At 41.3% G+C, this 12,590-nt stretch overlaps 1 protein-coding gene across 3 annotated transcripts; it reads left to right on the forward strand.

The window, feature by feature from the left end:
• The first annotated feature begins 1,487 nt into the window (after positions 1-1,487).
• trim105 (tripartite motif containing 105) lies at positions 1,488-9,926 on the forward strand. 3 transcript variants are annotated; one of them, XM_018748274.2, is made up of 8 exons: positions 1,488-1,626; positions 2,476-2,530; positions 3,476-3,760; positions 5,036-5,131; positions 5,244-5,477; positions 7,330-7,349; positions 7,620-7,735; positions 8,130-9,926. In XM_018748274.2, the coding sequence occupies exons 3-8, from the start codon at positions 3,488-3,490 to the stop codon at positions 8,681-8,683; spliced, it is 1,293 nt and encodes a 430-aa protein (XP_018603790.1). In that variant the 5' UTR covers positions 1,488-1,626; positions 2,476-2,530; positions 3,476-3,487; the 3' UTR covers positions 8,684-9,926. The 3 variants fall into 3 exon arrangements, with proteins under 3 accessions (XP_018603790.1, XP_018603630.1, XP_018603705.1); XM_018748114.1 differs by lacking the exons at positions 1,488-1,626; positions 2,476-2,530 and having other exon boundaries at positions 2,911-3,760; XM_018748189.1 differs by lacking the exons at positions 1,488-1,626; positions 2,476-2,530 and having other exon boundaries at positions 2,911-3,760; positions 5,039-5,131.
• The last annotated feature ends 2,664 nt before the right edge of the window (positions 9,927-12,590 follow it).

A 12,590-nucleotide genomic window follows, 5' to 3' on the forward strand; every position in this document is an offset into this window, starting at 1 on the left:
CTTGGCCACTGGTACTAGCAAGCCTCCCAGACCTTTATAACCACCCTGAGTAATTACTTTGAATCTCAAGATGCTGTCATACAGCTTACCGAAGCTCTTCATTGGCTTCTCCAAGACAGATGGAATCGTAGCACTTCTTCTGCTAAAGTGGGACCTTACCTGATCAGAAAAAAGTAAACTATGATAATATGGTGGCACAGCGAGTAGCACTGCTGTCTCACAGCGCCTGGGTGGTGTGAGAGGACATGGGTTTGATCCCTGCTTAGTCTGTGTGGAGTTTGCATGTTCAACCCACAGTCTGTCTGGGTTTCCTCCCACAGTCCAAAGACATGCGGTTCACCCATAGTGTGTGAGTGACAGAGAGAGTGTTCTGATGTATGAATGAGTGACCCAGTGTAAGTAATGTATCTAGCAGTGTAAGTCACCTTGGTGAATAAGGTGTGAGGGCTGATAACACTACACAGAGTTCATTGGAAGTTGCTTTGGAGAAAAGTGTCTGCTAAATAATGGGGGGTGTGGTGGTGCAGTGGGTTGGACCACAGTCCTGCTCTCTGGTGGGTCTGGGGTTCAAGTCCCACTTGGGGTGCCTTGCGATGGACTGGCGTCCTGTCCTGGGTGTGTCCCCTCCCCCTCTGGCCTTACGCCCTGTGTTGCCGGGTAGGCTCCGGTTCCCCGTGACCCCGTATGGGACAAGTGGTTCAGAAAATGTGTGTGTGTGTCTGCTAAATAAATAAGTGTAATCTAAATGTAATTCACATTGTGTAGCAGGAAGGGGTCACAAATATCTGAAGCACATTATTGTCAGTAATTACAGGATTTTGCAGCTGTTATGTAAAAATGAGACCACAACTTATTGCACACAGAAAACATTTTTTTTCCGTTCCCCCTTTTTTTATCTGCCTTAAAGTTATTTATGGCATAATATCTGACCGTATATTGACATATATTAAGCCTTAATAGAGGGGGTGCGGTGGCGCAGTGGGTTGGACTGGGTCCTGCTCTCCGGTGGGGGGGTTCGAGTCCCGCTTGGGGTGCCCTGCGACGGACTGGCGTCCCGTCCTGGGTGTGTCCCCACCCCTTCCAGCCTCACGCCCTCACTGTGTTGCTGGGTTAGGCTCCGGCTTCCCGCGACCCCGTTTGGGACAAGCAGTTCAGACGATGTGTGTGTGTGTGTAAGCCTTAAAATTTGTATATAAACATTTGATATGGAAGCATAACACATACTACTTATTATTACACACGAAAGCAGAAAATATTTTTTTTCTTAACCAATGTTGTATTCTATTAGCCAATTATTCGTAGAAAAAATATACTTTACGATTTATTTTTTCTTGAAGATAAACACATAACTGGTGTCGAGAAACAAATAAAGACCTGGTACTGTACATCCATCGTTCTGGATGGTAACTTAGAAGCGGATGTGCACACAGCCGCCTGACCCGGGTTCACCGCGCGGCCCTCACGTGACGCAGGAGGCAGCGCGCGAGGCTGATCTGCGCTCGTGCCCGTGATCGACGTGACCGTGGGCGGCTGCACGCGGCAGGAAGTGCTGCGCATTTACAGTGCAGCGCGCTCCTCTCCGCAAACGAAAGCAACACTAACAGCAACAACAGCAGCGAGCTGCACGTAAGTATTTGTTGGATTCACACAAACTCGCTTATTGTTATATTTCTCCATTTTCCTGCTGTTCTTGTGATAGTTTAGCAGTGAAGTGACCGTGAGGCCGAGTGGGAACATTTATGTTTACTCCACACACACAGCTGAGCTGAGCTGGGCACAGTCACACACAGTGACAGTGGCGAAACCAACTTGGTTTCTTGGTTCAAGTGTTCTGTGCCACAGCGCAGGCTGCGTAGCTCCTCGGTAAACAGGAACAAACACACCGTGGAAAGACACTGGGAGTCCAGCTCTGGTGGCACTCGGCTCTCAGTAAGTGTGCAGTGTTAATTTTTCAGTTTTCATTCTTCTCTTTTCTTCTGCCACTATCTGTCGAGTTTGGGCCCAGTGGTCACAGGTTTGATTCCCACCTCCAGCTGTCATACCCAGATACTCACCATAAATTGCTCCAGTAAAAAAAAAAAAAAAAAAAGAAACAAATTACCCAGCTGTATAAAATGTGTAAATAATTGTAGGCAGTTGAACACTGTAAGTCACTTTGGAGAAAAGTGTCAGCTAAATAAGTAAAACGAAATGTGTCATAGTGTATGGTCCACACCCAAGCATTACCTTTCTACATGTGTTTTCTTCTGGACAACTTGGATGATTTGTGGAAATTCCTGAACCTTTCTGTAGAACTTCTCACACGGTGGCATGTGGTCACACCTTTGAAACATTGTAACCTTTGCCCTTATTGAGTCCTTCTTCTTGCTCGTACCGTTTCTGTCTCCACTTTGCTGTTCCATTGGAAAGTAGTACAAGTGTCTCTCTCAGACTGTTTTATGACTCATGTGGACTCTCCTTGTCCCCCCCCAACAGCCCTCAACACCTCTTCTGAACCATTCAACTACTTCAATCTACTTCATTCCAGACTGTAAGTGTTTACCACAATAAAAGCTATCGTTGTAATCAAAGTTTGGGAAGCAGGCACAGGTGGAGCAGAGGTTAGATTTGCTCAGGGTCAAACTCCCCCTGCTGCTGTTCCCTTGATCAAGGTACACTCGTCTCCTGATATCGAGTTTATAGTGTATTCAGTCCGGGATGATTAATAATATTTGTCATCAGTCTCTGTAGACGTCCAATTCAGTGCAGTACATTGAGACGACGATTGAAAATTGCACCAAGCAGCAGTGTGTAAGAGACTGTGAGGCGCACTGCATTGTGGGAACCATGTGTCCACGCTCTCAGATGGGGTCTGATGCTCTACGGTCTCGCTTAGTACTCGTGTGTGTGTGTGTGTGTGTGTGTGTGTGTTTTCACGTGTTTTCACATGTTTGCATCCATTCTTTCTCACCCTTCTGATTGTTCATTTAAATGTGATGTGTAGCCTTTTGTCATCTTGAAGGCCATCCAGGTACACTATTGCATTGTTTATAAAAGCATTGTTTCCTAAATTTATGTGTACTCCTATTAACTGTTAAGTCAGTTTTTACACAAGTTCTTCCTTATGATACTAGCCATCATTTATAGTTTTTCCTTGGGGTGAACTTGAGGTGGACTTGTAACAAATTTAAGTTTTCTTTCCCCCATAAGAAATAATGGAGTAAGTAATTTAGTTATACAGTTTTCCTGATGTTTTCAGGAATGACTAAGGATCAAATAACTGCACTTTCTCCTGAAATGCTCCAATAAAAATGACCCTGCCATGAAAATGGGTAAATGACTGTGAGCAGGTTAACGCTTTAAGTTGCTTCAGAGAAAAGCATGAGAGATAGATTAATAATAAAAATTGGGGTTTATATGTGCCTTAATGAATGGTTCTGAGAAAAGTGTCAGCTAAAGGATAAGTGCCAATGTGATGTACGTGTTTGACCGAAAGCGGAGTGGAGCCATGGAGTGTACCGGCAGAGGGCTGAGTCTGAAGGAGGAGCTAACATGTGCCATCTGCTGCGACCTCTTCACCGAGCCCGTCATGCTGGACTGCATGCACCATTTCTGCAAGGCATGCATCAGCACCTACTGGAAGGGCATCAGGGGCCGTGTGAGCTGCCCACAGTGTCGCCAGGAGTTTTCCTCGCGACAGCTCCACACGAACTACCTGGTGGCAGGCATGGTGGAGAAGGTGAGGGCTTGCTCATCTGAGAGCAACCACAAGGAATTGCAGGTGGGTCACACCCCTTTCTTTTTTTCTTTTTTTGTCCTTCACACTCTGCTGCCTAGTGGACGTTGAATTCTGTGCAGCAACTTGCAAGTCTCACAATTTAATTGTTTGTGCTGTATTGTTCTGTTTTCTTCTGCCTTAAACCATTTGCCAATTGTCATCGTCCCCTTTGTCATCATTCCACGTTCCCTGTGTACTTTTCTGCGCTGCAGTGCCAGCCCTTTGGGTCTTTCTCTTGGGTTACACATTTGGTGGTGGGGTCACTAGGGTGTATGATGGTAGCTGTTGGTTAGCTGCTAGAGCTGTGTATTTCAGTGATGGCTCCTCAAGTTATATATCCCACTGTAGGCTTCAGCACTCATTAGTTTGTTGTAGCCTTTTTCACCAGGAACACTGTCAGTGGTGCATTAATGAGTAATAAAGGGACTTGTTCAGTTTCTCACACAAATCAAACACATCAGCTGACAAAAACTGATCATGTATTGGACAACAGGCAGCTACGAGCAACAAAACTGTTTTAAAGCAGATTGTTGTTTTCGTCTACTTTAGCTTAATTAGGGCTCATGTACGTGTATGCGAAAAGAATATGCTTGAATTTTGTGTTTTGTAAATATGTATGCTGTGTATTTGTTTTTTTTTTTCTTTTGAGAAAAATAATATATATTCACTCTTGATTTTGTATAGTCTTAAAAAAAAAAAAAAAAAATCATTCTCACATTACCAACATTAGCAAGAGAAATGACGTACAGTGCTGGTGGTTCGGACTGTGAGAAAAGTGGAAGACGTGCAGGCTGTAGTCTCAGCGCAGTGTGAAATGTGGCAAGAAAGATACGGGAATTTGCACACTCCTAAGGAGGTTGCCAAGCAACAATGCTTTCATTTCAGATGATAAGTAAAACTGGCTCTTTTTCTGTGCGCTGCACTAGTTGTTGTACTTCTCTTATTCTGACAAGCTATTTAACTGTTGCTGCCCGCTTTGCAGTAGGTGAAACCAGGTACATATGGCTTACAAGTTAATAAGGAAGTAATCTTATTGTTGAGTGAAATCATATGACATATTACAACACCCTTTTACAGTATGTTACCCAAGTTGGAAGTTTTTTTTCATTTCCTTCTGTTTTTTGTTTTAGATTTTTTTTTTTTAATCTTTACAGTCTTGCAGACATTACTGCATTTACAGAATTGTCTTTTTTGTAGTTAATTGTCAGTTAACAATAAGCTGCATTGTTTGGCTTTGTTTTCTATATAGGTTTAATTAAAATATGATTCTCTTCCCAGAAGCAGCTAAAAGAATCCTTGCTCTCTCATCTCTCAAGGAAGGAGAACTACATGAGCATGATCCAAAGATGTAAAAAGAAGGTGGACGCAGTGAAGGTCAGCTCTGGTTTCCGCATGTCCGACTCAGCGTTTGTACTTGTGTGTAACCGTGAATGTAGTTGTACTTGCAGATGCTTTGCAGGGATTGCTGACCGTTTCTGTCTCACAGGCAGCAGGCAATGAACTTGAGGGATGGCTGCAAGGTGAGTTCCAAGTTCTGCACCAGATGTTGTATGAGGAGCAGGCTGCCATGCTGGAGCAGCTGAGGAGGGAGGAGAAGGAGATGTTGGGGGCCCTGTCCCAGCACCTGGGGGCCTTGATGGGCGCTGTGACAGAAGTGGAGCAGAATGTTCGTGTCCTACAGCAGACAATGGACACTATGGAGCACAGCTTGCTCCTAGAGGTAACAGCCATACCGTCTTTCAGCCACTGGAATCAGGAAGGGTGACTCTTACTGCCCCAGGCCCTCGTTCCAAATGCACTGATCTGTTTGCTCCAGCTGCTCCGAGGTTTATCATTGAGTACCTGAGAGTTCATGAAAACAGTTTAAATGAAAAGAAAGCATAGCATTTGTCTCCAAGAGACTCCAGTTCTCTCGCTGCTTTGATGTTTGTTGAAGCATGATTATGTCAGTATAATACTGTGTTCTTGTTTCCTAAGCCTTCCCATAAAATGCAGTTTAAAAATTCTTAGGAATTTTTCACAGACTTATTAAACACAGTGTGCTTCAAGATGGAGTGCTATAAAAAAAGGGCTGTTGAATTTCAGTTTTCATGATTTATGGTGGTTTTGCTTTGCTGATTACTCATTACATTTGTTTATTGCTGCTTCAGGAAATCCTGTGCCTAACCTTAGGATAAGAACTCCTTTGCTGACTTTGTTTTGGTTTTATCACAGGCCTAAAGGAATTAGAAATGCTTAATGAAGTAGTGGCCAAAACTGAAATTGCAAAAGGAGAAAAGAGCTTATAAATTAGTTGTAAAAGTGGAATTGTTGAAACATAGTGAACCAAATAGTATCAGTAACTGTAATGTCCTGCACAAAGTGGTATAGAGAAAAACACACATACATTCTTTAAACAGGCAGCTGCTGAAAATGAGTCTTGTTTCTGTTTCCATGTGACATTTTGCTGACAGGGTATTGCGAACAGACACGCCTACTTCATTTGTTATGTTTAATTATGTAGCTGACAGCTTTATCCAAGGCATCTTACGACAGTAGGTTAATATAAGGCAAAAAAAGCTAACTGGCAAGATAATCATTTCATAAGTGTAGGATGTCAGAGTATTGCAGGCAACAGGTACATCCAGCTTACACCAGTAGTAGCAGCTTAGGAAACGTGATCATAGGGACAGATGCGCTGAGAAGGAGAGCATTCTTTATAATGCTATATAATACAATGCTTTATAATGCTCTTAATGTTAACAGTATTACTAATAAATGCTCCCATAAGAAATGATGGAAGTCGCTTCTTACAGTTTTTCAGGAATTATTTAATTTTTCTGCTTAAAAGTGATTATCTTAGCAATTTGCACAGAGAATCTGTAATGTGTAGTGCTGTAAACTAAAAAACTCAAATTGTTTTCTGTCAAACACAGGAAAAGAGAGATGTCACTTGCTGCCTGCATACAAACATACATATGTACATTTACATTTATTCATTTAGCTGATGCTTTTCTCTGTTAAAAATTGTTTAATTCTGTTAACTCTGCTAAATGAATAAATGTTGATTATTGATGTTGAAAATGTGGATTCCCCCCCCTGTTTTATTGGAGTAATTGGCACATTTTTGCATTTTTTCTTATGGTTCTTTTACAATATTATGTAAGAACGTGAAATGAAAGCTACTAACCTGTGCACAATTCCCCAGCAGTCAGTCATTTATCATAAACACAACACTTAATACCTTCAGGTTTGTTGCTGAACATTTTGTCATTGTTTAAAGTAAATGTACAGGTAAACAGATACAAATATCACAGCTAATAACCTAATATTACAGATGGCAAGAATCACTGTCCTTGATAGAGACGTGTTCCTTCCGTCGTGAAACATTCAGCTTGCATTTAGCCCTTTTACTTCTTGGTATCCATAACTGACATATTCCATGTGGTAGACCTGTTTCTTAAAAAGCATCTCTACAGTTTATTATTCACAAGCAGGAATATAATTGATTTGGTGAAATTCAAGTAGTCCAATTTTAGTAATGTATTTGTATATTAATTTAGATTTTTAATTTTTTTTTATTTTACTTTCAGACTCCCAAGGTGAATTTGAGGTGAGTTTTAATACATTTCTACATAAAATGTCACTATTTATGGAACTCCAACATGTCTTCCTTGTGTTGTGGTGTCATGTAAGTAAGATTAGTGCTTAATGAACAGTGCGCTGCTTACTCTCTGCTGTATTAAACCTCTGTTTACTGTGAATGCACACGTCAGCGTTTAACTATAGCTCGGTTCTCATCAGCCTCAAATCAAAAGTCCTGGAGTACCTGTGCCTTAGATGTGTGTGTCTGAATTCAATATTCTGTTACATTTTTATTTAGATCATCTGTTGAGGTGGGTAAAGTACCTGAAATAGATTTAAAAGCTTTTGCTGGCAAATACAAGGCACCCCTGCAGTATATGATATGGAGGAAGATTTTCAAGTTATTGAAACCAGGTATGGTCTCTGCAGAGCTGTTTGGGGGATTTGGGAAATGTACATAGATACCAGTAGTAGGCCCTGCTAGATGGGGTAGAAGGCTGAACACAGTTCAACAGTTTTGAAGGGGATTTTTAATGTTTGGAACACATCTTATGTTATCCCAGCTGGGGCAACATGCTGAGTTTACTTTCACTTTTAATAAATGATATTGTCTGGAAATAATATTGACTATGATCATGTTATGCAGTTCCCCTGATAATCTGTATTCATAACCTTTGTTTTTAAGGCTTCATGTGAATAAGAACACATGATTTAGTCGAATCTAACGGAAATAATGAAAAAAGTGTTTGCCGGTTTATGAGTTGTAACACACTGGCTGTTTTCTGTGTTGAATGTTGGTTGTCTTTAGCCCCAGCTCCAGTTACTTTTGATGTGGAGACGGCCCACCCAAGCTTGTATGTGTCACGGGACCACTTGTCTGTAGTGGAAAGTGAGAAAATGCTCCCTTACAAGCGCAGCCCAAAGCGCTTTGTCCAGTGCGTCAACGTGCTCGGGGCACAGTCTTTCCAGTCTGGCCGCCACTACTGGGAGGTAGAGGTGGGAAACAAGACCAAATGGGACCTGGGCGTGGCCCTGGACAGCGTGGACCGCCAGGTCCGTGCCAAGCTGTGCCCAGAGAACGGCTACTGGACCATACGGCTTCGTAATGGGAACGAGTACTCGGCCGGCACCCAGCCCTGGACCCGTCTCGTGGTGGCCTCCTTCCCCCGCTGTATTGGCGTGCTCCTGAACTTTGAGGAGCAACGCGTCTCCTTCTACAACGCCGATAATATGCAGCTGCTCTTTTCTTTCAGCAACGGCCCGTGGGGAAAAGCCCTGCCCTTCTTCAGCACTTGCCTCAGTGAACCAGGCCAGAGAGCCCAGCCTATCAGACTCGTCCACTTTCCTCTGGGCCCTTTGTAAATCTTAGGGACATTTGAGGGCAAAACATTCATGACACCCATAAAACAACAACTATTTGTAAGGAAGGCACTCAGCTTTCTGCTGGTTACTCCAATGCTGCGGACTGATACTCACACAGATATACCCAGGTGGGTGTTTTGCATTGTGTGTTCCTGGACAGCCCCACATGTTTCTGGTTTCCATTCTTCTTGAGCTACAATTATGAACATGTTCCATACTACTATATGCAATGATTAGAGTGTTGGTCTGCAGTATGTGTACAGATAATTACTGGACATTTTTTAATGTTCATAAAGAGGGGCTTTCCTTGTACATGTTCAATCAAATTCAGTTTTTTGAGCAGGCAAAGAAAATACATGGCCATATTTTATTTTGTGTTTTATGGTTTCTTTCATACAGATTCTACTTAGGTACAGTATTACAGTACAGAATTTTTTTGGACAACGCATGGCTTTCAGTTATCATGCTATCATCATGCTATGTGTTTTGGGATGCTCAGGTTTCCTTGTTGACACGTACGTGCATGCACAAACAATTGGTATTCAAAACACTTTTTTTAATGGGATCATACCTTTTAATCATTGCAGTTTGAACTGTCTCTGTTCATGGCTATTGCACTTTGGTTGTGGAAATTAGTTTTAAATATTAAGCTGCAAACAAAGGAGATTGTTTAAAGAAACCAAATACCAAGTTGTATGAAAGTTAATGAAGTTGATCCTCTGATCAGTTTTTTTGTGCTTAAATTACAAGCTGAAAGGTTTGTTTTTTTTATTTCCAATAAAAGGCATAAGTTACAGCAATAATTTAAATAATAACAAATATAAAGGGTGAAAGAAGTTGCTTGTAATCCTTGTTCTCTGTTGGTGATGCAGACAGGATTTGCTGCAACATTATACACATAAGAGGTGTCGATAACGGGCTAAAGCTTGCTTCTCTTTGACACAGAGCTCCGTCACTTAGAAAAGCAAATCTTGTTTTTCCTTGGGCAGAAGAAATATTTTCAAGGCTTTTCAAAAGAATTAAATGCATGGATCAAACCCAGTGTGACCTGTTTTCAAATTGAAATCAGAGCTGCTGAACACTGTTGTGCTGTCAGTGTCTATGGCAGCACCTGCCATGATGCCTGCCCCAAATGTGTGGTCACACTTCAAGGCAACGGCTGCGTGTTGCTCTAGAAGATAGCCAAAATACCTCAGGGATCATGGTCTTCAGCAAGCTCTTTTTCCAAAAAAAAAAAAAAAAAGCCTAAATCTTGCAGTGGGAATAGATGAGTGCCTGGCTTTTATGACTTTCAGTGACTGCCATCAGACTGGAATTTAAAATGCAGAGAAGGGGCTAAATATGTTAGAGACCTCTAAAAATTAATATCTTACTGGTGTATAAAAAAAAGAATGTGAACATGTTTCATTTATGTTTTTGTAATCAGTTATAGTTGTAAATCTATGGGACAGTTTTTACACAGACTTGAGATGTGAAGGATCATTTTGATCAAATGCTGGGTTTTGGATTCGACTGAATTTGCCCCATAACATTTTGCTTTGGAAAGTTTACAGGGTGTAACTCTACATATGTTTTTGAATATATGTTAACTGTGACCTTGTATTTCAGACAATTTACAAACACACACATATATATTTGTAGAGAGAGACGGGGGGGAGTCAGAAAAACACTTTTTTTGGAGTCTTTTGTCTTTTTTCCAGTGTGAATTATATAGGTTATATATTTGTTCCAGCGAAACTGGTGGAACATTTGGCAGTGGCCCAAAAAAAGTATGACTTGTCCAACATGTGTTCTGTTTCTGACTGAATATTTCTGAATTTTACCACACTTCGCAAGAAGTTTATGTAACAGTGTCAAAATAAAGCTGATCAATAAAGGCCAAACGCCATGTAATCTTTGCTGTTATTTTCCTTTGTTGAAGGTACTATTGTGGTATCAGCAGTGTTGCAGGCCTGTTTACTGCATTGAACCTAACCATTGACATCTGGCAAACCCACTTGCTCTGATGGTTCTGGTAACTCCACCTTAGTAATGGCACCTGAAGAATAAGTTTTTACTATTGAAATTAACAGTACCAAAATATAAAAGGGACTACTTTAAAGTCATAGCAAGACTTAGTAAAGATAAAGTTTTCAGTGGGGCAGCAGTCTTCAGATTCACTCTTTCTGTTTACTTTCATTAACTTCACATATAAGGAGACAACCATTAGCATAGTGGATACAGTTGTTGCTCTGCATCAGGATAGTCCTAGATTCAAATCCAGGACCTATGTAAGTGAGGTACTTAGACTGAACTGACATAGTTATGTACCAATGACAGGTCAGTTTGGAGTATCTCTGTCTTGAAATAGTTTCTACAATTTCTCTCATTAGTTCATACATTTTGCCTTCAGTGATCTTAGAAATCATAACTTCCCAAAGAACTGAGTCAGAAAACATGACACCTCCCTCATTAATTGTGTTGATGTTGCATTAAATTATGTATATCACAATTTGCCCATTTCTACAGAACATGTTTTGTGTTTTTCATGTTTTTAAGTAGTTATTAAAGCAACTGCGTCCAAACCCTCTTGGGCATTTAGACTTTGTCCTTTTAATTGCTGTGGCTTAAGCCTTTCTTTGCAACACTGCCTAATGCTGCAGTGTGGCTGAGATCCATTCTCATTTTGTGTGTATTTCTTACTGCGATTCCTTCTGTTGCTCTTTTGTTTAGCTTTGTGACCCAGTTATCATTTTATAGCATGCCATTCCTCCCATATTTTTTGCACTGGCTCACATATGAACTATCACTGCTTAGCCACTTCTTTTATGTTTTATAATACAGTAGTCCCACCTTATCCCCGGGGGATACCTGAAACCGCGAATAGTACAGCACTTTATACTGTATACATGTTTTTTCCCATACAAAAGAAGAAAGAAATCTAAGGACCAATGCCCAGGTCCTCATAAGTATTGATTTTTTAAACATTTTTTTTAATAAACAAAAAAGAAAAGGTTACTGGTACACAAGCATTGTGATACCGTGACAGTCGATCTGACAACTGAGGCACTACTAAGTGACTGATGGGTATACAGCATGGATACGCTGGACAAAAGGATGATTCACGTCCCAGGCGTAATGGCGCGAGATTTCATCACACTACTCATAACAGCATACAATTTTCCATTTCATATTTTCGGACCGCGGTTGACCGCAGGTAACTGAAACCCTAGAAAGTAAGCTCTCGGATAAGGGGGTACTACACTATATGCATACATGTATACCTATATACATAAAGATCAGAGCAGTCTACTTTTTGAGGAGGCTCAAGTCCTTTGATGTATGCAGCAAGCTGTTGGAGATGTTCTATCAGGCTGTTGCGGCCAGCGCTCTTTTCTTTTCTGCAGCTTGCTGGGGAAGCAATCTTAATTCGGCTGAAACCAAATGTCTGAGCAAAGTCAAGGAACTCCAGCTCCATCACAGGACTGATGATGGACCCCCTGGAGATAGTGGAAGAGAGGAGGATGTTACAAAATTGGAGGTCATGATGACCAGTTCTGCCCATCCCCTTCACAGAGAACTGTCCTGGAGTGCTTTATAGCCACCAGGTCATTCTACTAGGGTGTGCCAGGAAGTGCTACTGGGGATCTTTTGTCCCAGCTGCCACCAGAAAATACAATGCCCCTTCCTCTCGATGCACCCCCTCTCACCCCAAATACTCAAGTCAGGAGAGTTTTTCAGATGTTAATAATTCCAGTTAATGATATATCGTACCTGCGAATTTATATTTAACTTAATTTAACTTCTATTACAACTATTGGTATTGTCTGTGTACCTTGTCGCAAGTCTTTGTCCTATGTTCTGGGTTCGTGTAGTGTCTATACTGTATGTGTCTAGCAGTTGCTGTATGCAACTAAACTTCCCCCCA

This window comes from Scleropages formosus, chromosome 13, assembly GCF_900964775.1.
Source record: "Scleropages formosus chromosome 13, fSclFor1.1, whole genome shotgun sequence".
NCBI lineage: Eukaryota > Metazoa > Chordata > Actinopteri > Osteoglossiformes > Osteoglossidae > Scleropages > Scleropages formosus.

Coding starts and splice junctions, on each gene's coding strand:
- trim105 (XM_018748114.1), top strand. CDS start 3,455: ATGTACGTGTTTGACCGAAAGCGGAGTGGAGCCATGGAGTGTACCGGC. Junction 3,761..5,035: donor GCAACCACAAGGAATTGCAG/GTGGGTCACACC, acceptor TTCTCTTCCCAG/AAGCAGCTAAAAGAATCCTT. Junction 7,350..7,619: donor ACTCCCAAGGTGAATTTGAG/GTGAGTTTTAAT, acceptor ATTTTTATTTAG/ATCATCTGTTGAGGTGGGTA.